The sequence below is a fragment of the Amia ocellicauda genome, chromosome 13 (genome assembly GCF_036373705.1).
Source record: "Amia ocellicauda isolate fAmiCal2 chromosome 13, fAmiCal2.hap1, whole genome shotgun sequence".
Lineage (NCBI taxonomy): Eukaryota > Metazoa > Chordata > Actinopteri > Amiiformes > Amiidae > Amia > Amia ocellicauda.
Genome location: NC_089862.1, coordinates 17,812,087 through 17,835,667, shown reverse-complemented (window position 1 = coordinate 17,835,667; position 23,581 = coordinate 17,812,087). Strand labels below are relative to the sequence as shown.

Sequence of the window (23,581 nt, the reverse complement as noted above, 5' to 3'; positions counted from 1 at the left end):
ATATGTATTTATGCGTGTATGTATTTGTCTTATAGAACTTTTAGATGATAGATTGTTAAAATAAGACATTCAAACAAAACAGCTTATATTCCTAATTCAGTAGATGTTTGTATTGGTACGGTATGGAAATTAACAATCGCAAGAAATACTGCATACAAAGGATATTACACTGTGATTTACAAAATGTAACCCATCGTATTTGGAGAACTAAAACTACATTTTAGTAAGATAAACTGTTTATGAAAGCCAAACAGGACTGTGCCGCTGATGAGTAATTTGTTTTACTGTGCCATTAAGTTCCTCCTGCCTTATCCCATGGTGCCTTATGAATCATAAGTAATGGTGTGTGAGCATTTATGTCCAAAGCACCTTCACTGGTAGCTCTTGATTCATCAGCTGAAATACTCAAATTAGTGAAAAGAATAGTTTTGGCAGCAGAGCACAGAAACTGTATGGTGGTGTTAATGCAGTACTGTGTGATGTCCTTATAAAACATGCCTTGTTCTTCCATAGCCATTTAATTTTTCACATCCATGTGAACCAGGTGAATTAGTTACTGAGTTAGTTACTGTCCATTGGGTTTCAATCCCCGTTTTAATGAATCCCTCAAGACACTTCACACATGTTCACTCTGGGTCTGTTCACATTTATCTAAAATAAACAGGAACAAATACATGACTCCCTTACATGCATGTTCATAATTGCTTGTTCATTAAGCAGCATGACAGTGACTGAAGTGGAAAAGTGATATTAACCCTCTGCTACAGTGAATGTGGTTATGGGAGTAGACACAACTGCTTTTTTTTCAATGGAGATGGTTTCTGGATGATGCTGGTGACTGCTTGGGTACAGTCAGGAAATATATGGGTCCTTCTTTCTCCACTTGAAATTGTAACTTATTGTTGTAGTATCAAAGTTAAAATAAAACATACTAGTGTAGTAGCAGTATGTTGTCAAATAATCACCTGCAAAGAAGTGAAAAGCACTTTTCCGGCTGTATGGCTGTACCACGAAACCAGAAAAAACTCTATAGCATCCTTCAAACATTGACATGTCGGAGCATGCCATGAAAATTGAAAGTGGGGACTGAAATGCAATGGAACAACTAAATGTCCCTCTGGGAATGGTCCTGATTGGACAGCTGTAAATAGCAATTCTTGGGACACTGATATGGATAATGGATATTGGGTTTTCTTTGCAACATGGGCAAACCTAAGTAGACCCTATAGACCCTCTTTGGGGAGTATTTTTTTTAATGCAATCTTACTGTTTGACAAAGGAAGTTTATTGGGGCAGCAATACATTGTGATTCCCTGTTTGTTCTTGAAGAAGCAATGGCTGGCAATTAAAGTTGTGGGGGAAATTTTGTCCTAGAGCTTATATGTATGTGAACCGGGTGTTTAAGAATGGAATGATATTGTGCATTGATAAACTAACACACACCATTTGTCTTATCTCCCGTTTGTTGTGTAGCAACACTTACCTTGAAAGAGAGAGACATTTAGTACACTTTATGTAGCTATGTATCTGGTACAAAACAAATAATTACATTTAAAGTAGAGGAAGGAATACTCATTAAAAATGCAGTTACCAAGCTTAGACCAAAGGATCTAGTAAAATACCCTTTTACTGTCAGTTTCACTGTTGATGCTCAGAAAGTGTTTCTCCAAGATTTTGAGAAATAAAGTTTAGCTAATAATTTAATCTGTTAAACTACTATATAGGTTATATATTTTGCTTGGATAATTGAAGTCAAAATACACTTCTTACGCAGTGATTCACAGATGAAGGAAATAACTGACCGCCCCTTTAAAAAGAAATACAAATCCATATTGTATTGTATGATAATTCAAATATTATTTTGAGTTACATCTGAAGGAACAGCACCTAAATTATATCAAACCTTGCACCATTACGTAAATAGCAAATTATAAGCTAAGAAATAGATCACAAGTTTCAGATGCATGGAAGCAAGAAGCTTCTAACCAACTAAAATCTGGACCCCTGTCCCTTTTGAAACTGCAAAGTGGACACTTTTTGCCCTCCATAAGACACAAATTCTTTAATAGGAGAACGTCCAACACTTGGGGGACAATCTCTGTATTTGTTGTTTTGCCTGTAGTGCTCATTTATTGAATTGTGGTTGCATGAGGCAGTAAGGTAACATTAATTCAGATCTGACGTTTTCTGTACTACAGAAGATGCTTCATTAGGCCCAATGTGAATTAACTGGCACAGTCTGCTCACAATACCCCATGTGCCTTTCATAGTGACAGTGTAATTACAGTTTACATGAACCTCCTTTAGTCAGGACTTGATTTTTTCTGCTGTGGAAGGCACAAAGGATGAGGAACAATGAGCAAAGATTAATAAAGAGCTGAGGTCCTCACTTCCTGATGCATATACTCCGAATCACCTGCCTGATGTTTGAGTTTAATTTGAACTGCATACATTTCAGATTTGGTCATGCAAATAATGTCCTGCCTTCTGTGAAGTATTATCCTTTAGCTTATCATCTTTTTAAAATTCCTCTCTGTACTGTGCTTTCAATACCAGTTTCGATTAATGCTTTGTAGTTTGGGTTAATTTTGTAGGCTGTTACTTTAACATTTTAATCAGTTTGAATCAGAAATTGATTTAAAAAATAAATAAAGCAGAATTCATAGTTCATATGTGCATCTGCATTGATTCTGCTTTCTTTTAATTACATAACTGATGTTTAATCTCTTAATGGGTAATACTACTTCAGTTAACAATTAATGTCTACTCTCTAACCGCTAAACGCTAGAATCTACTGGGGTTTAGAAGGGAAACTAGTATGCAGATGTTAGCCCAAAGGCTGATTACTGGCCTCGTTTGACTTGCTGTCAAGATGTTATTTTTCTTTGCGAAATATCTGTAGAACTGGGTAACTTTTTAAATGTTTCCATAAAAACATAACGGACATCCAGTATTGTATAAACAAGGAAAGAGATTGTCTTCCATAGTTAAAATAATGATTAGTTGTGAATACTTTTCAGTGCTACGGTGGGTAGATGATGTTTTTGGTTGTTTTTAAATGTGAAGTTTTTAAACTATGTAGTTATCTTAATGATTTGTGAGAGTCTAGACTCTCATTTTGCTGTCAACAAGGGTATCGTGGGGAGTCTGATTAAAAATGAACTAATTATGTCAATGCCAAATTCACTAGCTGTCTCAAGACATACCTGCTAGCTCTCTCTCTGTATGACTTGATGGTTTCAGCACTCTTTGGAAATCCAAGGCTACAGTTTAATTGGATGTGTATTTGTCATTCCTTGCATTTATATCAACCCCAGAGCACTTTGCTAACTTTGTTATACTTAGTCTGTTTTTTCAATGTGCATATTAATAGCTTTTCCATTATATATATTTCTATGATTTTGATTTTGTATACGTGAAAATTATAAAAAGAGAAGATTTAAGCACCTTCTCAAGTACACTGAAAATGTCTTTCCATACTCTTCTCACAAGTATTTTGATGTCATACAGCCATACAATAAGAGTAGCAAGCAAAGTCATCCGCTGTTAACAGCAGCCTGCTCCCACTATGGTATTAATGCTTCCAACACTGCTCCTTTTTAGTGGCATTCCCCATCTGTAGATGTGTTAAGCCAGAGCCTCCTGTTCTCAGACCACAGCGTGCAGAGCTGGAGTATTTTCCTTATCAGCGGTTCTGGATGAGTTGGGGGGAAGGTGATTATCCTGATAAATTGACTGGGTGTTTGCCTTCATGGATCAAACAGTATAAAGCCCCAATTCCAGCAAATCCTGCCGCTGCACTCGTCTCAGTGCGGATGTGATTGGTGTGTAGAGATGAGGCTGTAATGATTCTCTGTGCAGACATAATGCCTGTCCTCAAAGCAACCGCTCAAGAAAAGTCTGTCCCGCATCACTTCTGCCATTACAAGGGGAGGTTTAGAATATTATCATTTATAAGATAAAATTGGAGAAGGTGACTAAGAAGTGACTAAGAAACGTGTTTTTAATCCAGCAGTGTAGAGAAACATGGGTCATTGGAATGCTCTGTCAATACGTGATGTTTTTTGAGAAACCTGGAATTATCTTTCACGGTTTCATAATTTCCTGTTTTAGTGTTTTTAAAATCGCACGAATGATATCCAAGCTCAATTTAGATGCAATATTTCATTGGTTCATATCATGCAAAATCTCTTGTAAGATTGGCCCATTCATTTACTGAATTAATGCTCCTGTACATTGTTCATTCAGAAAAAGTACAATATCAAGTCTGAAATCCCCTGTACAGTACTGACATTTTATCTCCACTTTTAAATGTCATGTAGTAAAAAAAAGAAAAGAAAAAAACACCACCACCAAAAAACAATGACTTTCACTTATTTTTATTTTATTACGAAAATCTTTCTGAATAGTTAATTTTATTTAACGTACATTACAAGCATTATGGTATGATTGTTTCTCCATAAATTAGCTTTACATGCTCTTGCCATGTTAGCATCTGGATTCAATATGTGCCTTTTCATAAACCCCATCATCCCCCATGGCGACTGATAAGAGATTTCTGCCCCTTAATCTAATTATTCACATGGATGCCTGGGGGACAGGGCTAATGGGCAATGGTGCAATAAGCTCTGATGAGAGTGGAATTGTCACTAGCCTCCTGCCCGCCCTGCTCGATGCCACTGCTGTATTGAGTCTGATTCTGCCGAGCTCTGGGGATTTAACTTTAGGAAGATATTGGGAAAGCCTGTGGGGGCTTTCATTTTAAAATGTTGTCACCATTCTAATGCTTTGTCACAGAAGGTTACGTTAATCTGCATCCAAGTTATCTGTTCACAACCGAGCCTATAGCCATTTCACTGAATGTCAATGAAGGTAGGCCTGATTGTTGTCCATCCCCCCCTCTCCCTCTGGTGACCTTTCCCCAAAATGGCAAAATACATAAAATGAGTCCCTGAGGTGGCAGACGGTGCCGAAGTGGCATATTGTGGAGTCTGTAGCATCAGGCAAATATCTGGGGACAGGGATGATTTTAGTCTGAGAGCTGTTCAGCAGATCTACTGGGGCTTTAACATGAAAGGTCACATAGGAATGAATGAAGGCATTGGATTTACTTGTGTGTGTTTGTTTATTTGTATTCTCAATAATAATGAAAGAGTTCCCTTCTGTGATGGGAAGCCACTTAGGTTTCTAAACATCTCTCTTTAGTGCTGTGTCAAGGTCTGCGTCTGTGAGAACAGGGTTATAAAAAGAACAGAGCCACGTAGAGAACAGTCCCAACCCAGGCAACGTAATGAAACTGCATACATGGGGTTTACATCAGTAGAACATTCAATCAATGAGACGCACAGGATCCATGCAATCCACCTAATCTTGTGCATCCTTCACCTGGTCTCTGTTACTTCAAAGGCCAACTTGTCACATAAATTTGTCTGATTTTCTTTCTTCTCCGATTCGCCCTCAAACGAACTGAGATGTGATTATCCCCATTTTCTGCTGATTTGAAGAGCAGTGCAGGGCGTCTATCTCTGTATAAATTAGTTGGAAATTACCTGTAAATCAATTGCAGTCAAGATGCAGCATGGTTCCGGCCTAATTGCAGTTTTTGCTCCAGATGGTAAGAGGGGGAAGAGAGATTATTTCGGTGGGACTTCTGTAAATAGTGTTTGACCAAGTGACCTTTGGGCCCATTGGGGCTTTAGGCCCAAAGATACAAGGAGATGCTGTGTTAAGAAATATAATAAAATATAAAATGACAAAATGTGAACAGCAAGTAGGAGGCTTTGTTTTAAGCAGCTGCATTTTGGTTTGTACTCTGTTTGGTTTTATCTGTTAATCCCTGCTGTGTTTTTATAATGCCTGACTGAAATTTCACTCATCATCTGATTTACTGTATGGTAGGTTTTAAAATGTTCCTTGGCATTAAATATCTATATATCTATATATCTATCAATCATGATAACGAATATAATATATAAGAGCATAGATTAAGATGGGATACAATACAATACAACAATTTAATTTACTGTAGCTTTACAAATGTAAGATTTTTCTTTGTCCATAGTTATTCTTTCAAAGAAACGTTGCTCATAATTGAGAGGCAACATCTCACAATAAATTATTATAGGAATTATGAGGTTGACACAAATACCATCTCATACCTTCTGTTCATTTAGTGCTCATAATCAATATTATTACTTAGTATTTAAAGAAGCTGTTGTGTCTTGATGAACTGCAAGGCATTTTAATGACTTTTTTGTGTTAACATATTACAGGTATAATTATGCTAACATGTCATGACTGTAGGGTGATAATATTATTCTCTCAACTTATTATAATTGTATTTTTTTATAGCTTTTTAATTGTCATCCGCCCTGAAAGTGCTCATTATGGGGACTATAATTGATTTCATACCCCCCTGCACTTTTCTTATTTCCCCCTGTAAATGATATCCCAGTAGAGTACATGCATCCTACAGATGTTTGAATCTTCTTCCGTCCTGCAGAGGGTGATAATTGAAGTTTATGAGATGCCGTTAAAGAACTGCACGATGTTTCTAATTACTACAGTTTGGGCTTCTCTCTTCCCCACTGAATCCCTCGTATATACCCCAGCTCTGTTCATTACAGGAGCCAGCTGTTCTCCTATATTTCATGGTCAGAGAGAGTGGATGTGGTCTTGCACCCACTGTATCAATGCCTAAGGAATCAGTGGAAGATGGGTTGTTTCCTGTAGATTTAAGTCTGTCCCCTAATGTGATTTCAATTAAGAAGTATCATGTAGCAGCAGTTTGTAAAATCTATTTCTAGTTAACTACTTTCCTGGCTGTTTTTCTCCTGTCTTTACACTGGTCTGCTCTATTGTACGAAATATAATTCCTATTAAAAATCAATAAAAGGCATGCATAAGTATGTAGCACTAGTGTTTTTATTTTTACCTTTTTGCTACATCATCACAGCAATTGGTTCAGTATTATTATTTTTAAATGATACTTTTAGAGTCAAGAGTTCCTAATGTCCATTTTTGAAAAAGATCTGCCAATGAGTTTGCATTTATCATGCCAATATAAAATGTGTTTGAGAGCTATTAAAATAGTGAAGAAACTTGAATTTTCAAAAGAGGTATAGGTTGTATTCAACTATTAAATATTACAATATAAAGTTTACAGGCTGATTAACCTTCTCGCCACAATTTTTTCACCTTAATTTGTTCATGACTCTGAGTTTGAGACCGAAATAACTGTCTATCATTCTGCAAAGCTTATGTGTTTTCTCCGTTTTCTGCACTGAATTACCACTCCAAAACAAGTGCATATAGGTTATTTTTCAATGAAGTATTCAGGGGCAGGTAGCGATGGGTTTACCTCTGTGCTTGTGATCCCTAGTGCTTAATTAAAGGTATTTGTGTGCAACAAGGCCAGTATGTCTTTTAGATTGATGAGCCCTATTCCCAATAATGCATACATGTTAAGCTAAGTTCTGTCTGTATCCATGGAAACCTCAAGTGCCTCTGATTACGCAGTGGTGAATATGTGTAGACTATGTGCAGAAAATAAGAAATTCTGTCACTACATTCTGCTATTTATTGTCTTCATTTAAAGTTCCATCCTGTGTGTAGGAGGTTCTTTTTAATATTGATGTATTGAATTGTTACCATTAAACTCTGAATCCGATTTATAATACAGTATTGTCTAAGCAATTGTGTTGTACAGTTGTTTTTATAGCATTATGTGGGCCTTCAAAATGATACTATTTTTTCAATTTAAAAGCATGCATTTAACTTCTAATGTATCCTACAAAATATGGGTCATTATTAAAACAAGATTCCCAGAGAGATCAGTAAAGTCAGTCTCTTGGCCTTTGGCCTTTCTGCTGATCAATAAACAATTTAACACTAACTTTAACATGTTTCATTATCGAAAATTGTCTTCAGTGTTTAATCTTCCCATCAGACGCCCTCAGTATCAACGCCCGCCATTGTCAATTAATCTGGCAAAATAGCAACTGACGTGGAAGACGAGAGTGCGTACATCGGAAGCTTGTTGATTGATTCTGATGCGTGAGAAATTGCCTGGAAGATTGCTATTAAAAGACATCCATAGCTGGCAACTGTTGACCTGAGATTAGATTTCGCTAAGTGATGCTTCAATTAACGTTTCATATCTGGAAAATGTGTTCATTGTGCATTTTGAAGTAATGAATTAACAGTGTAGTGACTGAAAGGGATGCTCCCAGTCAGGTATGTTTTGTGATTAATGTGTCAGGGTCTTTCCTTCTATCCAATTGCATCATCTCTTCAGCAATCTCCATTCATTATTTATGAAATACGTTTACTCTTTTCCAGATTTTCACATTCAGGGAATCATTTTAATTTATTAAAATGAAGGTGGATTGTTTTTATTGATTTCCATAGTACACTCAGGAAATCTGAACATTTGAACACTTTTTGAATTATTGAGGTTTGTTTAGTTATTTTCCAAAGGGAATGTCAGCTGTTGTAGTACTTGGTTCTGTATTGCTCCTGATACAAAATTTGAGTCAAGCTGTTATAAATGGTGTAAATAGTGTTTTTAGCTGCCTAAAGACTTAGTACTTATCTGACCTGGAATGAACCATTTCTCTGCAAGTTTTACTCACACATAGCAAATTTAGGAAAAGTATTTCCAACTCTGGGAGGCATTTTCTTACACACACATATATATATATATATATATACATGTGTGTGTGTGTGTGTGTGTGTGTGTGTGTGTGTGTGTTTTCTGCTCATCTACAATACTGGTCTCTGGTTTCTGGAGAATTCCCACCCACACTGCAATAGTGATTTGTTTTGCTGTACAAGGAAAGCTGGGACCTCTCTTGTTTGCATCTTAGTAAAGCCCTGCAGGTTCCCTGGTCTAAAAATACTCGTCTGTGGGTGGTTTTCAGGGTAGGCACTGAGCACAGCATAGCGTTGGAGGCTTGTACAATCGGGGATGTCCCTGACCTGTGCCAGTCTTTAAGCACTCTGCTGGAACACCAGTAGTTTTAGGGGATAGACTGCATAAGAACCGTTCTGAAATAGACTTCTTATTGGTTCTTCTAGGGAAATGTAATAGGCTTCTGTGAAACTGCTTTTAGAGTAAACATTGAGAATTAATCTTGGTCAGACTGAGCATTTCTTTAGTGTCAGGTGAAATATTTTAATACCCATCTCTTGTCTTTTACAGTCACCTGTGATTGTTTATACAAGGTGTAGGTTTTATGAGAAGTTCTCAACCAGAAAATATCTTATTGTTCTCTTATTCTACTTAATCTGGTTTAATCTAGTTAAGTAATAAATAACATCGATCTGAATGTATATCCACAAATTCAGTAAGAACTGCTAAGATTTTCTATAAAAGTCAGCTGAATACATTTGCAAAATGTATGCATAGTTACTAAAGCAGACACACAGGTGGAGATAAAACCATAGGTTAATGTTAGTATCAGCTTGATGTAAAAAGATTAATTAATTTACTCCCAAAATACACACACTACATTTGGCTGTGATTCAAGAAGGCGAACATGTGCGTGTTACCATTACAGTAGCAGCCCAGCTCATGAACATGTGTAGCACTTCCCTGTTTCTCTCTGGAAAATAAAATAATGCAATTTGGAATCCAGGTCAGGTCTTTAGCCTGTCGGTGCCGCAGGCTACATACAAAGTAGTTTCTGTGCAAGGATACTGGGGTCAATTGACAGAGCCAGTTTATTGTGCAGAGTCCCCCCAGAAAGTGAGCGAACATTTTTCTAGCACGGTGAATTTACAATTCCTGGAGGGGCAAGTGTCTGGCACACTGCCTGCTGCTGCACTACAATCCCAGTCCTCCAGAGGAACAGAAAACGAACATACCTGGCCAAGAAAGTGATGGATGAGATGTAGAGAGTTCCAGAAGGAAAATATGTCCACATATTGTACATGAAAGGTGTGCATGATTGATAATTCTACTATGTACTTGGTAGCTTAGTGTTCCCATCTCTTAGAACATGTAGGCTAGATCATTTTTAGTGTGGCTATTTTGCATTTTCTAGTCTGCTAATAATTTGAATGGAATCACTTGGTATAATTGTTCAACCTGGAAAGAACACTTCCAATGATAGATTAAAAATTGCAGTTTGAATGAGATACTGTTCATTGCATGATCTGAGTTAACAAGACTCTGAAGAAACTGGTAATGTCAGAGTTAAATATTACTCAAAGTGTTTTGGGGGACTTATAGTGCATGTCATTGCAACATTATATCAGCCTACAATGGAGCTATATGGTGACTTCATGTCCCACCTTTCTCAGCCTTTGCAGCAAGTCAGGAAAGCCAGTTTGAAAGGCTGAATTACAACATGTTCAAGGCATCATAGATCCCCTTATACACTGTGCAACCCAAACCCTATACAAGCAGAGTGATGCATAAGGTGAAGTTACAAGCCATTTTGTTCTACATGCAAAGATATATTACCCTCAGACTTTGTTGTGCTTTATGAACATCTTGACAAACCCGTACTTGCTTTTTAATTATTCAATTCTGGTTCTTGTGAAGTAAGAACATGGCGTTGTAATGGATTGCTTCACTGTTGAAAGAAACACCTCATTGCCACTGATCTTTTCCATTGAAACAGCCATGACAATTACTACACAGGATTCGGCAATGCAGCTGGGAATTCTCTGGCTTTTTAAGCGCCTCTACTGCTGATCACTCATACAGTTGCTCAACAGAGGGCTATAAAAATAACGCTAACCTTTAAACATGCCATGATGCCTTAATTATCCAGTTTGAAAATCAGTGCAAATTACAAACTAGCAGATGTTTCACCCTCTCTGTGTTTAGTGTGCAGGTTTCTGGGATCATTGGTGGAAGTATTTTATAGATTTAGGTGTATGCAGACTGAAAAGAATACAAGTTGCATTAATATGTAATACTTCAGCTTTTCAGTGACCTCCTGTCCGAACCAAGGTAGATAAAGAACTGAAAAGGTGGATTAGAATGATTCGGTTAACCCTGTAATGCCATTTGTATTGAAATGTGCCACATATTTACCATCAACAAGGGTACAGCTCTCATCCAATATGTCTAAGCACAGTTCTGTGCACTTATTTTTCAAAATTAAATATTCATATTATATTCACAAATTAGCATTTTTTTGATCCACTTTAGTATGTTGCTTGGGCCAAGCTTTAAAAATGTCTGTCCTTCATGAAATCATTCACCAATTAAATGTTTTATGACACCCTTCTTGTATGATTTTCTGTATAAGCTTCCCTTTTTATTTTTTTGTTTTAATTCTTGTAACTGGCTATTTATTTATGAGAGATGATATCTCAAAGCCCTACTGATGGTATTTCATGTAGCTAACAATTACATGATGGAGTGTTATAACACATGCCTGGATGGCTCCATGTTGCAAATGTAACTGTGTAACTCCATAGCCTTGTAATCGCTGAGCTCATGAAAAAGAGTTTCTCTTAATCAAGGTGACACAGAAATAGTCTATCATGCCATGAACCATAGCACACAGCTGATGTTTCCCTCTTTTTGTGTTTGTCTTTCAGCTGATATCATTTCCACAGTTGAGTTCAACCAGACGGGGGAACTGCTGGCGACTGGGGACAAGGGAGGCCGTGTTGTTATATTCCAGAGGGAACCTGAGGTAGGCATTCGTGGTTTTCATTCGAAGGCAATTCATTTGCACTGTTCTCATTTAACCATCACCAAGTCATTGCATTTCCAATAAATTGTTTTCCTGAAGACATGTTTGTCCACTGCTTGACAAACTACCAATCAGGTCTTTCACGTAGAGCAATTAGTCACATGCAAATGCAGTCTTTGATAAATGTTAACATTTAAATGTCATCACCCATGTTGTAAGCATAATGTAAAGTAGCAATTTTCTATGCTTGGTAAATATTTGTATAAATCACTGCAGAAGGTAAATCTTATGTTTTGCTACAGTTAATACTAGGGCTGTCAATCGATTAAAATATTTAATCGCGATTAATCACATGATTGTCATGAGTTAACTCGTGATTAATCGCAATTTAATCACACATTTTTATCTGTTCTAAATGTACCTTAAATTAATACTTTTCAAGTTTTTAATACTCTAATCAACATGGGCATGGACGAATATGGATGCTTTATGCAAATCTATGTTTATTATTAGTGAAACCATACTCAACATAGAGCATGAAGACTAGACATGTTTCAAAGGTCATAGATGTTTTTCAAAGAACTTGTTCATGTCTATTAGACACATGAAAAAAATAACAGAAGTAATGGGAACCTGGTATTTATTTTTCTTTGCACTGAGCACTTTACTTACACAAGCCTGTTTACATTTAGTTATTTAGCCACCCATTTAGTTATTGCTGTGGTAAGTCTATTGCTTGTGGAGTTGTCCATCCATTTGGTCTGCCTTTAGCGAGGGGGAGGAGAGCTCTCTGCATCAGTAGTATGCTTCGCCATCAAGTGATATTTTAAACTTGACGTGCTGCGGTGATAACTTAATTCACATCGACAATAAATACATCCAACTTTTGTCTTGTCAACAGAACCATCAGACATCGTTTTGTATATGAATTTTCCGTTCAGAAGACCTTTTTCTTTCTCTGTTTCTTTTTGCTGCTGCATCCTTTCCTGTCTTATGGCTCGCTATGGCTGCATCTCCATTTCTCCAACTACGGGCTAGACCACGGGTCAAAATGCGCGCTGCATTAATCGTGCGTTAATAAAATTAGTGCTATTAAAATGAATTTGTGTTAATGCGTTATTAAGGCGTTAATTTTGACAGCCCTAGTTAATACATTCTAAAAAAATGAAGATATTCAAAGCTTTGTTTATAAATAAATATAGAAACCTGGACTTCAAGTGAACTCGAGTAAGGCCAAAATAATGATCAACACATTTGTTGGAAAATATATATAATATTTTTTTTTCCAACAAATGTATTGATCATTACTATATATATATATAGGTAGTTATACTGCATCAGCAAGGTCTCTCCCAGGCAGACATTTCAAGGCAGACAGGGGTGTCCAGATGTGTTGTCCAAGCTCTTTTGAAGAAGCACAAAGAAACGGGCAACGTTGAGGACCGTAGATGCAGTGGTCGGCCAAGGAAACTTACTGCAACCTTGAGACGGATGGGCTACAACAGCAGAAGACCCCACCGGGTACCACTCATCTCCACTACAAATAGGAAAAAGAGGCTACAATTTGCACAAGCTCACCAAAATTGGACAGTTGAAGACTGGAAAAATGTTGCCTGGTCTGATGAGTCTCGATTTCTGTTGAGACATTCAGATGGTAGAGTCAGAATTTGGCGTAAACAGAATGAGAACATGGATCCATCATGCCTTGTTAGCACTGTGCAGGCTGGTGGTGGTGGTGTAATGGTGTGGGGGATGTTTTCTTGGCACACTTTAGGCCCCTTAGTGCCAATTGGGCATCGTTTAAATGCCACGGCCTACCTGAGCATTGTTTCTGACCATGTCCATCCCTTTATGACCACCATGTACCCATCCTCTGATGGCTACTTCCAGCAGGATAATGCACCATGTCACAAAGGTCGAATCATTTCAAATTGGTTTCTTGAACATGACAATGAGTTCACTGTACTGAACTGGCCCCCACAGTCACCAGATCTCAACCCAATAGAGCATCTTTGGGATGTGGTGGAACGAGAGCTTCGTGCCCTGGATGTGCATCCCACAAATCTCCATCAACTGCAAGATGCTATCCTATCAATATGGGCCAACATTTCTAAAGAATGCTTTCAGCACCTTGTTGAATCAATGCCACGTAGAATTAAGGCAGTTCTGAAGGCGAAAGGGGGTCAAACACAGTATTAGTATGGTGTTCCTAATAATCCTTTAGGTGAGTGTATATACAGTGCATCGGGAAAGTATTCACAGCGCTTCACTTTTTCCACATTTTGTTATGTTACAGCCTAATTCCAAAATGGATTAAATTCATTATTTTCCTCAAAATTCTACAAACAATACCCCATAATGACAATGTGAAAGAAGTTTGTTTGAAATCTTTGCAAATGTATTAAAAAATAAAAAACAAAAAAATCACATGTACATAAGTATTCACAGCCTTTGCTCAATACTTTGTTGAAGCACCTTTGGCACCAATTACAGCCTCAACTCTTTTTGAATTTGATGCTACAAGCTTGAAACAGGATGCACCTGAGCTCAATTTTGAGTCTCATGGCAAAGGTCGTGGCACAGACTGGGCCAATCAAGGGCAATTATGTTATGTATTTGTATGTATGTATGTACGTACATACATACACATACATGTATATGAGCACAGTGCTGGTAAAACAAGAGTTTAAGTTTGATCTTTGTCTGCCCTATACTGCTTATTTATATATAAATAACAAAGTACAGAAAGAAAACTAAAATACCTTCCTACTCAATGCTACATTTTGTTATATATTACACATATCAAGAATATATAACATTTTTAGAGAGAAATGTAAGAAAAGTAAATTAATACATAATGGAAAAAGCTGATTTTGCATTGTTTTTTTATTTGTTGGAGAGGTTTAACATTTTACCTTTACTGCATTCAGATGGTTTATGTCTACTAAGCCTATTACCACTAGTGTTCTACCTGAAAGCTCTGTGCTGGTACTAAAAGGCTTATTATTGAAAAACCATGTGACATCCCTCAGAGCAAGGCTATCATTAATCTGCAATTAACAAGAATAATTAACATTTAAAAGCACGTAATTGTCCAGTGCTTTGTCTTAAAGGAGATGACAGAATAACATGGAGATGGATTGTTCTGGTAAAAAGTCAAACTATTATATTCATTCTGTACTCAAACCAGGAATCTGTTTGCTGCAAAATGAATCACACTCAATATAACAGGAACTAGTAGTGTGGGGTTGTGTGATACTAAAATCCCATTTCATCGCCAGATTTCACTTCCATCTCCAACTTGCATTCCAGTCAAATCCATTGTTCTACAGCCTTGTGTGTGATGCAAGCTTTAGGCCTGGCCTCTTCTGGGCAATCTGTTCCTTGACGTTCATGAATGAAGGCAGTCTTACTTTCTCCATTTACAGAGTAAAAATGAGCCTTGCTGCCAGGGAGAGTACAATGTTTACAGCACCTTCCAGAGCCATGAGCCCGAGTTCGATTACCTGAAGAGCCTGGAAATCGAGGAGAAGATCAACAAAATCAGATGGCTGCCTCAACAGAATGCTGCCCACTTCCTTCTGTCAACCAATGGTAAGAGAGCTTCTTACCTTAGTTGTTGTTCCTGTTTTGAGGTACCAGACCTCTGACGGCATCAGGAAAGGTGTACAGATCTGCACAGAGATGCCATCTCTGGGGTCTGTGAAGTATATTGGGACCCCTTGGTTTGAAAAGGTGGTGCAATGTGGATCCCTAAGAACAGAAAAAGACAAGTGAGAAAAATGATGGAGCTCAATAGTTGTATTTTTATATATCAAGGGTAGGTTTTATGGAGGATTATTGTTAACCTACCTACTGTAATACTTTTCAAACAAAGGAGATGGTTCTGTTTTTTGCTATTTTTAAAAACTTTTGGGAGATTTATTTATTTAATATGTATTAAAATCAGTCTTGCCTCATTGAGTATTGCTCACTTCCTGGTACAAGGTTTCACTTTGATCATTTGCAACATTGTTTTCTCATTAGAAGCATTAAAAAATGTCTATTTATATTGCTTCTACTGATATTTTGACAGGGAAGCTGTAGTTTCTCCTCTTTCTCCTTTGTTAATTAACTTGGCTGATTCCACTGACTGTCAGATGGTGAAAACAGTCGGTCTCTGTTGAGTCAGGATTCATCAAGCATCAGACCTGCTTGTACTTATGTCTGTTGCTGTGGTTAGATGCTAATTTAACTGTTTATGTTGCATTGTGATGATAAAAGGCGAGGACATATATATACACTGAAGCAAAAAGAACACGAGGGATATAATAATAATTAAAAAACGCTAAATCCTTTATAAGGGTCAGTGGATTCCCATCTCATTGCCTTCAAGAAGGAAGAACTGTGTCGCTTTTCCGAGCGTGAAAGAGGGGCTGGGGGTGGGGGACACCACAGCTGCTGCCACTCGGAGCCTGCTGTCATCTCTGTGATGGCAGCAATATGTCCGGCTGGGGTCTGAGCCGGCAATGGTGCAGTGTCTGAGCCCTCATGATGACTTCATGTCCCCCAGTATGGTGCTTTGACTGGCATGGGATGGCACACCACAGCAGAGCACTTCTGGGCTTCCAGCTGCGGTCGTCGCCTCCAGGGACGTACAGTGCAAATGTGTCACTGTTGTGTCAGGCCTACTTTGACCCTCAGTTGTGTCACAGCTTTGTGCAAAAACCGTCAAACTCTTAGTTAAATGCAGTGCGAAGGAGCTGACTTACATATACATGGAAGCTTCCTTAAATTATCCCATTAGATTATTAGTTTAAAGCACTTAACTAATTACATTCAGCATAATTTCACATAGAGCATTATGATTGTATACGCAAACACTTGAGAGTAATGCCAGATCATTTGAGAAGAGGTCAAGAAATCTATTATCGTGCAGTAGTAGTAGCAGTAAGTTGTGCATAGGTGATTAAAAATAAATTGAGCTATTTATATCTTAACATCAGTTGACTAATACACCATATAATATGTCGTATAGCAAATTAATTTCAATTTTCATCTGGGAGTCAGAAATGACAGACATGACACAATGTATAACAATAGAACATTTAAAAGAAAAAGCAATTGCTACTTAAAATATACTTTAGTTGTTGCTGTTAAAAAAATATATTGGCAGCCTCGTCAGAGCAATGTGGTTTACTGCTGAAACAAACCGAGAGAAATGGCAAAGGAGAGAGAAATAATGGATTTCACTTCTGAGGGTTTGGTGAGGGGCTGTACATGAAAGCCTCCTCTGCAGCACATCAAACACAGGGCGGACAGACGGCTGTAGCTCGGAGTCACATTTTGACGCCTGTCAAAAGTGGCTGCGCTGTCAATAAAGGTCAGGTATTACAAGGTCAGAATAAACGGTTCTATTTCCGGCAATGATACACCATAGCATCAAGGGTTAAAGAGTCAGACTTTGATTAATTAGAATGTCACAGAGCAGTGTGACATGATTGATGCTTGTGTATTTACGTCAAAGTCTTACATGAGGAGAGGTTGTTTGGCCATAAGTAATCGTGGATACTGACGTTGTTGTCTGGATATGTTTCAGGCTTAAATGTAGGCTGTTGAAGGAATTACATGTAAAAATGAATATTACATTTTAATGTCTAGTTGATATCAAATCGGTGATCTAAAGACTGCTTTACTAACATTAGTAGAACAAACAATTAAGAACCATTTCAGAGTTTCAGAGCTCTTTATTCAAAGATACACAGATCTGCTGTTTTGTATATCATAAGTCTTATTATACAGTTTTGACAGTAACAATTAGAGTATATTTACACTTATTAGTAGTAAAAATATAAAATTGAGAACTCAGAATCTTAATTTGAATTACAATGTTTTAATTGTATAATCTCAGGCAAACTGACACTATTCATTGTCTATGTTGTAGTTCTTCTAATTATTCTTTGGAACATTACCTGTAAGATTTTTTGGATGTGCTATGAATTTAAATGACTTGATGACCTGTTGTTCTGAAATACCCTTGTGGAGTTTCATTCTCTGCATTTGGGCATTTGTTAATGATGATGTCAACTAGAAGGCTTCTGTGGTTGGTGGTTTGATTAAGCTTCCTGGCCAAGCTCAGTTTTGACTACTGCTGACCCTAAAGAAAGTCTAGGTGCCTCACAGGTTTTGTGTCTTTTTCTTTAAATTGCTCCATCAATTCCTGACACTTCTATTTGCATTCCACAAGCTTCCTGAGAGATGTCCTTTCAATACTGGTCTCCAAGCAGCAGTAGCACACACATTTGTTGACTTTTCAATTTCAGCGATATTGGGGCAATTAAAATAGGAAGACCTTCTGTAAATCGTGGAAATCCAGCGCTAAATCTGTGTTCCTTTCACTGATACAAATTTCCCACTTGTTTTCCTTTCAGATAAAACAATTAAATTATGGAAAGTTAGCGAAAGAGATAAGAGACCGGAAGGGTACAACCTGAAAGATGAAGAAGGAAGGATGAAAGATCTTTCAACGGTGACATCTCTACAGGTAAACGTTTAACTTCATCACTTTCCCATAAAGACTCGTACAAATTATGGATTATTGAAAACACTGCATTTTGGGGTTCTAGCAATACTACAGATCTTTTCTCTGATCAAGGAGGGCTTTTGTTGATTACTCCATTGCCTCACGTAGTGTTGCCTTTTTAAATAAGGAGTATTCCCTCCCCACCATGCAAAAGAGCAAGTTTAAAGTTGCTTGGCTTCTCATAGAAAAAAAGCTGCATTGCTGCTTTGTTTGTTTGTTTTCCCCCAAAAGAAAATGGGTCAGCAGCCCAGGTGTGGTTTGTGTGTCACTTTTATTTTTTTGCCACAAGATACATTGTAGTGACGGCTGTGCGAAGGGAGGAAGGCTGTGTGGGAGGCAGTGATGATGGACTGCCCAGTGCTATGGCATTCACAATTCCCCAGGCAAATCAGGGTTCTTCAACAGCTGTCTTACGCATAACGAAGCTGTGCCATGTGTCACCGCATAGGACTTTTCTATTGAATGCCTTTATTGAGGTACAATAGATACAAATATCATTGTGTGCTGTGTTAACCTGTAAGTTCCACACAGTTACAATAATGAAATGTACTGAAACTGCAGAGGATTACGTGAATAGGATTTATTCCTTATGTTGTGTTAGTAATGCTTACTTTCTTTCATAAGGTCTTATTGCAGCTTTAATGATGGTGAATCGTAAGGAAAATTAATACTTTGAAGAGATGAGTAAAATCATAAAGCTTACTCCATTACAAAAGACTTAATTATGTCCTTTATAATTCTATAGTAATACTGTATTTAGTTATTTGGGGATTTGATGATTGTAGACCGAATCCATGTTAAAGTTGAGTTCCTGATTCCAACAAATAGATTTAATATCATCAATGAAAAATCAATAGATCTTGAATATGATTTATGATTTAAAGAGTTAACTATACTAATCAAAACTCTAAAAAGTAGCATAGAAATGTAAAGTGTATTTGTAATGCCCTCATGCATTCTTTAAACTTTATATTGGTAATTATGAACGTCAACAAAAATCTTTTTTTTTTTTTTTTCCTCTGGGACACAAAATAGTCGCTACGAGTGATAATTAAGTGATAATTACATTTCAAAATAGTGAAAACCAAATTACTTGGATACTGCAACAAAGAGCAAACAACCTCATGAGGTCCCCAAGGAAAAAATAATGGAAAGCCAAATATACAAGGCTACATTATTGAAGTAGAACATTCCTCAATGTATATTGTTTATGATGATCAATTATTCAGAGGATTTCTTCTGTGGGCTTGAGGGATTACTGTAGTGTAGAATGATTGACTATGGATTGATTAGGTCTGTCCAGGATCTCGGCTTCTGGTCTAAAGGGAAAAGCCCATATAGTGGTCAGAATTAATTAAGGCCAAGGACAAATTACTCGGGGAAAAATATACTATACAAGAGATAATGGTAATAAGTTGTAAATATGAAAATCTTTTTAGACATTGTACGGTGAAATGGAGATTTACAAACCCATAGGATAACAACACACAACAAATTCTACCAAATTATAAACTAGTTGGAGCCTGTCAATAAATATAGAACCATGGCAATTCATTTTTAAAAGTGCACTTGATTATATTACCATAATGTAGTGTGTAATATTTTGCTATAACTTATAATAATATATTACTGAATCATTAAAGTCCAAGGAAAACAAAAATATTTAAAATATAATAAACTGGGGCTGCTATACGAGTTAGTCTATTTGTCTTTCTTAAAACTAAGAGCTCTCAGATACAAATGATATATTATTACGGAAACTGCAATCTTGAAAGAGGCTGCTTTCAGGGCAGAATGGGCACTTTGCTTCTTTGCTTCTGATTTTAATCTTCATTGATTTTCTACCAGTTTAATTTCACACTGCATGAATAAACTGAATCTGCAGCTCTGGAGATTAATCAGAATAAGATAAACCTGCCTTATGTCTGAATAGCAGTGACACACATAAGTATGTGTTTTTTTTATCCTGTTTTATAAGCATGTCTTTCTTTTTCCTCCCTCACAATTTCATTAATATTGGATTGTATTACTTAACGTTCTACATGAAACATATGAAATTCTACCTCTGGACTTAAATCATGATAGTATCACCCTGGTATCCAACATAATTACAGTGTAATAGATGGTATAGCAGTCATATTTCAGGGGGGGTTGTTAAGGTTTTTCTTAAATGTTGGCACAAACTGCATTTGTTGGTCTTCCTCTAGATATAATTAATGGAGAATTTATAGAATGTATAGTGTACAGTTTGTCTTTTTTAATTTCTTGCTCGAAACTATTAAATATTGTATTTTCAGCATTTTAATATTGTACTCAACTTATCAATATTTTCCATGCTGCCTTTTCTTTGACTATGAAGTGGTCATGTTAACCTGCAAAGTGCCCGTTTGTGCTTCCCCTAACAGGTGCCAGTCCTGAAACCCATGGACCTGATGGTAGAGGTGAGCCCACGAAGGATCTTTGCCAATGCTCACACCTACCATGTGAACTCCATCTCCGTCAACAGTGACTGTGAGACCTACATGTCTGCTGATGACCTCAGGATTAATCTCTGGCACCTGGCCATCACGGACAGGAGCTTCAGTATCCTTTGCCCCTTGCGGTGAAGAGAGGGCATGTAAAATCAACAGGGGTTTGAACTAACTGGTTAACAACTGTGACACTGAGCGACTTGTAGCCTGGTTAAGTCTTTCGAACATGGCAGAACAACACTCAAACTAGCCCCGCCATGGTTCTCAGGAGAGACGGTTACCTCTAGGGTGCAAGACATTCTGGAATGACACTGGAATGGTGGGATGGTTCTGTAGAACAGTGGTTAGGAATGTTATAGGAAGGCTGGATGGCGTAAACTAGTTTAGAAATGGAGAAAGACAACAAAGGTTACAGTAACAGCCTATGTGTATTTTAGAACCTACTAAATATCCTTCCCTGCTTGTGCGTTATTGACAAATCTGTGGTATTATAATTAGGGATGGGACTTTCGAATAATTTCCTATTCGAATACTCGGGGGCCACACCCTGCTCTTACTCTCTCAAAAATAAAAGGCATTTACACATACAGGCCTACTATAGATTAACTGCACGATAGTTTAACATTACTAGCCTACCAAATACATTAAGTACTGACATGAGATTATTTTAAGTAAAAAATATGTATTTATTCCACAGTATTTAAAATAGAAATAAAAGAAAACCTTGTTGTAACTCGTAGAAATTGTATTCAAATTTCAATGCTGAGAAAGGTTTACAAAAATCCACAAATATGTTCTACTTGTCGTTCACTATTTCGAAATATTACAATTATCTTTTGTATAAAATAAAAAATGTAGCGCATTTTACACTTAATCTTTAGTCTAAGTTATTTTAATTTAAAAAAATCTGAAAAAAATAAATACTGCTCAATAATAATATATTACCAACTTTGAAGCCATCGTTATTAGCCAACGGCAAGGTGTGCACAAAACATGGATTTGACTCCAGGTAAGAAATTCAGTGTTTGCTGAAACTATGTTGGAGGTATTGTCATGAACGCAAGCAAGAACTTTCTTTAATGTTCTGCTCTTCACTAGCTGCATTCAGCAAATGTGCAAGATTCTCTCAATATGTCTGTCAGTCATAGAGCGAATGTGCAACACAGCACTGTGTAGTTTCCAATCGGTAATGTAAGGGCAAGTAATAGTCGCATACGCCTCGGTATTTAAAGCAGTCCACCAATCTTTCATAATTGCTACTCTTTCAGCAACTTCCAGTTTCTTACGAAGAGCAGTGACACGATCTTCTTTCATTTTTTTCCAGTCTAGCAGTTAGTGTTTTAAGTGTTGGCATGACATATTCTGTCTCAATTAATTCCAACAGCTACCGCAATTACCTTCTATAAACCTTATCGGAAGCATGTCTCTTGCTGTCATTTTTGAAATAAGATTAGTTGTTTAATCCGAATTGGGCAGGATCACACTGGCATCGAATGTAAGCAAACTGTCATTGTAGTGTGTTTATTCCACTATCTTTGCTCTCCTTTAAGTCAGTTGTTGGGTGTTTGTATTTTAAGTGGTTAACCATGGAAGCAGTTGATTTGTGGTATGCCAGTGATGTTTTACACATACAAAACTGTACTGTCTTGTCATCTCACTGGTCAAAATACCAAACCAAACTCCTTTTTGAAATGACTGCTGGTCACCATTTTCCAGCTCCTTCAACTTTCAACTTTGCCCACGTGTTTGTTTTAGCCAATAGCTGTACTTATTTTATTTTTTTGGTTTTTGAGCTCTCACGGCCACCATTAATACGTCAATCAGAAATATTATATCACAGATTTATAAGATGTGCACGAATATGTAATTTTGTATTCGAATAGTTGTCATTTTCGTTCAGTCGTGTAATCGACTAAACTAACTCATCCCTAATTATAATGTATATCCTTCTGTGCTTATTTCAGCTTCTGTACGTTTGTAAGGATTCATACGCCATTGTTGTTTTTTCTACAGATTTTAGTCAATGAATATTCATGATGCCCTCTAATGATTAACATACTTCCCTGTGCAGTCTGTGTCCTACTACACAGACTGCATGCAGACGAGTGTTCTAAATTAGCTTAATATGAGGACGCTGCATAAAAAGTGTTTGGCACCACATCAGAGTTCGCGTCCGATGAAGGTGATTGGTTCTGGCTTCAGACACAAAGTTCAGTAGGATTTAATGAGGCTTCCTACAATATTTTCAAAGCACATTGCTTTTTTTTTCCTTTAGTTTAAATTATAACATTAACGTGTAAACTTAGTTCACCTTATGAGCTGCACAGGATCAGTGATGGGAGTTTTGGCCTAATTGTTCTTTCCATTTAGTTTTTTTGTTTGTTTTGTAGCTCCTTAAGATAGACGTGACGTAACGAGTCTTTGAACACGGCATTCGCACAATCTATCACACCTCCTCTTGATAATCACAGAGTAACGCAATGAAACCTCCGTGAGGCAGCTCTGATCCACACTGGTTGTAGCCTCTGGTAACAATTAGGGAGAGCAGGCCAGCTGGGAAATCGGCACAGAGTTTAACAAGTGTTTGATGATAACATGGATGGAATACACCTGTAGGGTTAAATGAGCTCGACTGTATGCTAATTGTCATCTTGTTTGGTACTGCTGCACTATAAATATACTTTTAGTGGACAATAAGGTACTTTGCAGCTTTTTTTGTTGTTGTTGTTGCTTTTTCTTTTTTTAATGGTTGCATATTTAATACACTAAAATTAGATTAAAGTTTGGATTTTTAGGGACACGAAGTTAATATAACCACTACCCAGCCCCTTTATATTATTACCAATGGGGTCAGTTATAATGGAATCGAGTGAGGCGTGGGGGTGTTGTGT

General features: G+C 37.2%; 1 protein-coding gene across 4 annotated transcripts in view; it reads left to right on the top strand.

Moving 5' to 3' along the window:
• The window catches only part of LOC136766535 (serine/threonine-protein phosphatase 2A 55 kDa regulatory subunit B gamma isoform), a 108,732-nt gene that overhangs the window by 54,084 nt on the left and 31,067 nt on the right, over positions 1 to 23,581 (top strand). For all 4 annotated transcript variants that reach the window (XM_066720058.1, XM_066720060.1, XM_066720059.1 and 1 more), the window contains 4 exons: positions 11,560 to 11,657; positions 15,086 to 15,251; positions 18,068 to 18,180; positions 20,625 to 20,802. In XM_066720058.1, coding sequence (XP_066576155.1) covers positions 11,560 to 11,657; positions 15,086 to 15,251; positions 18,068 to 18,180; positions 20,625 to 20,802 — 555 coding nt within the window. The remainder of the gene's footprint in view (positions 1 to 11,559; positions 11,658 to 15,085; positions 15,252 to 18,067; positions 18,181 to 20,624; positions 20,803 to 23,581) is intronic.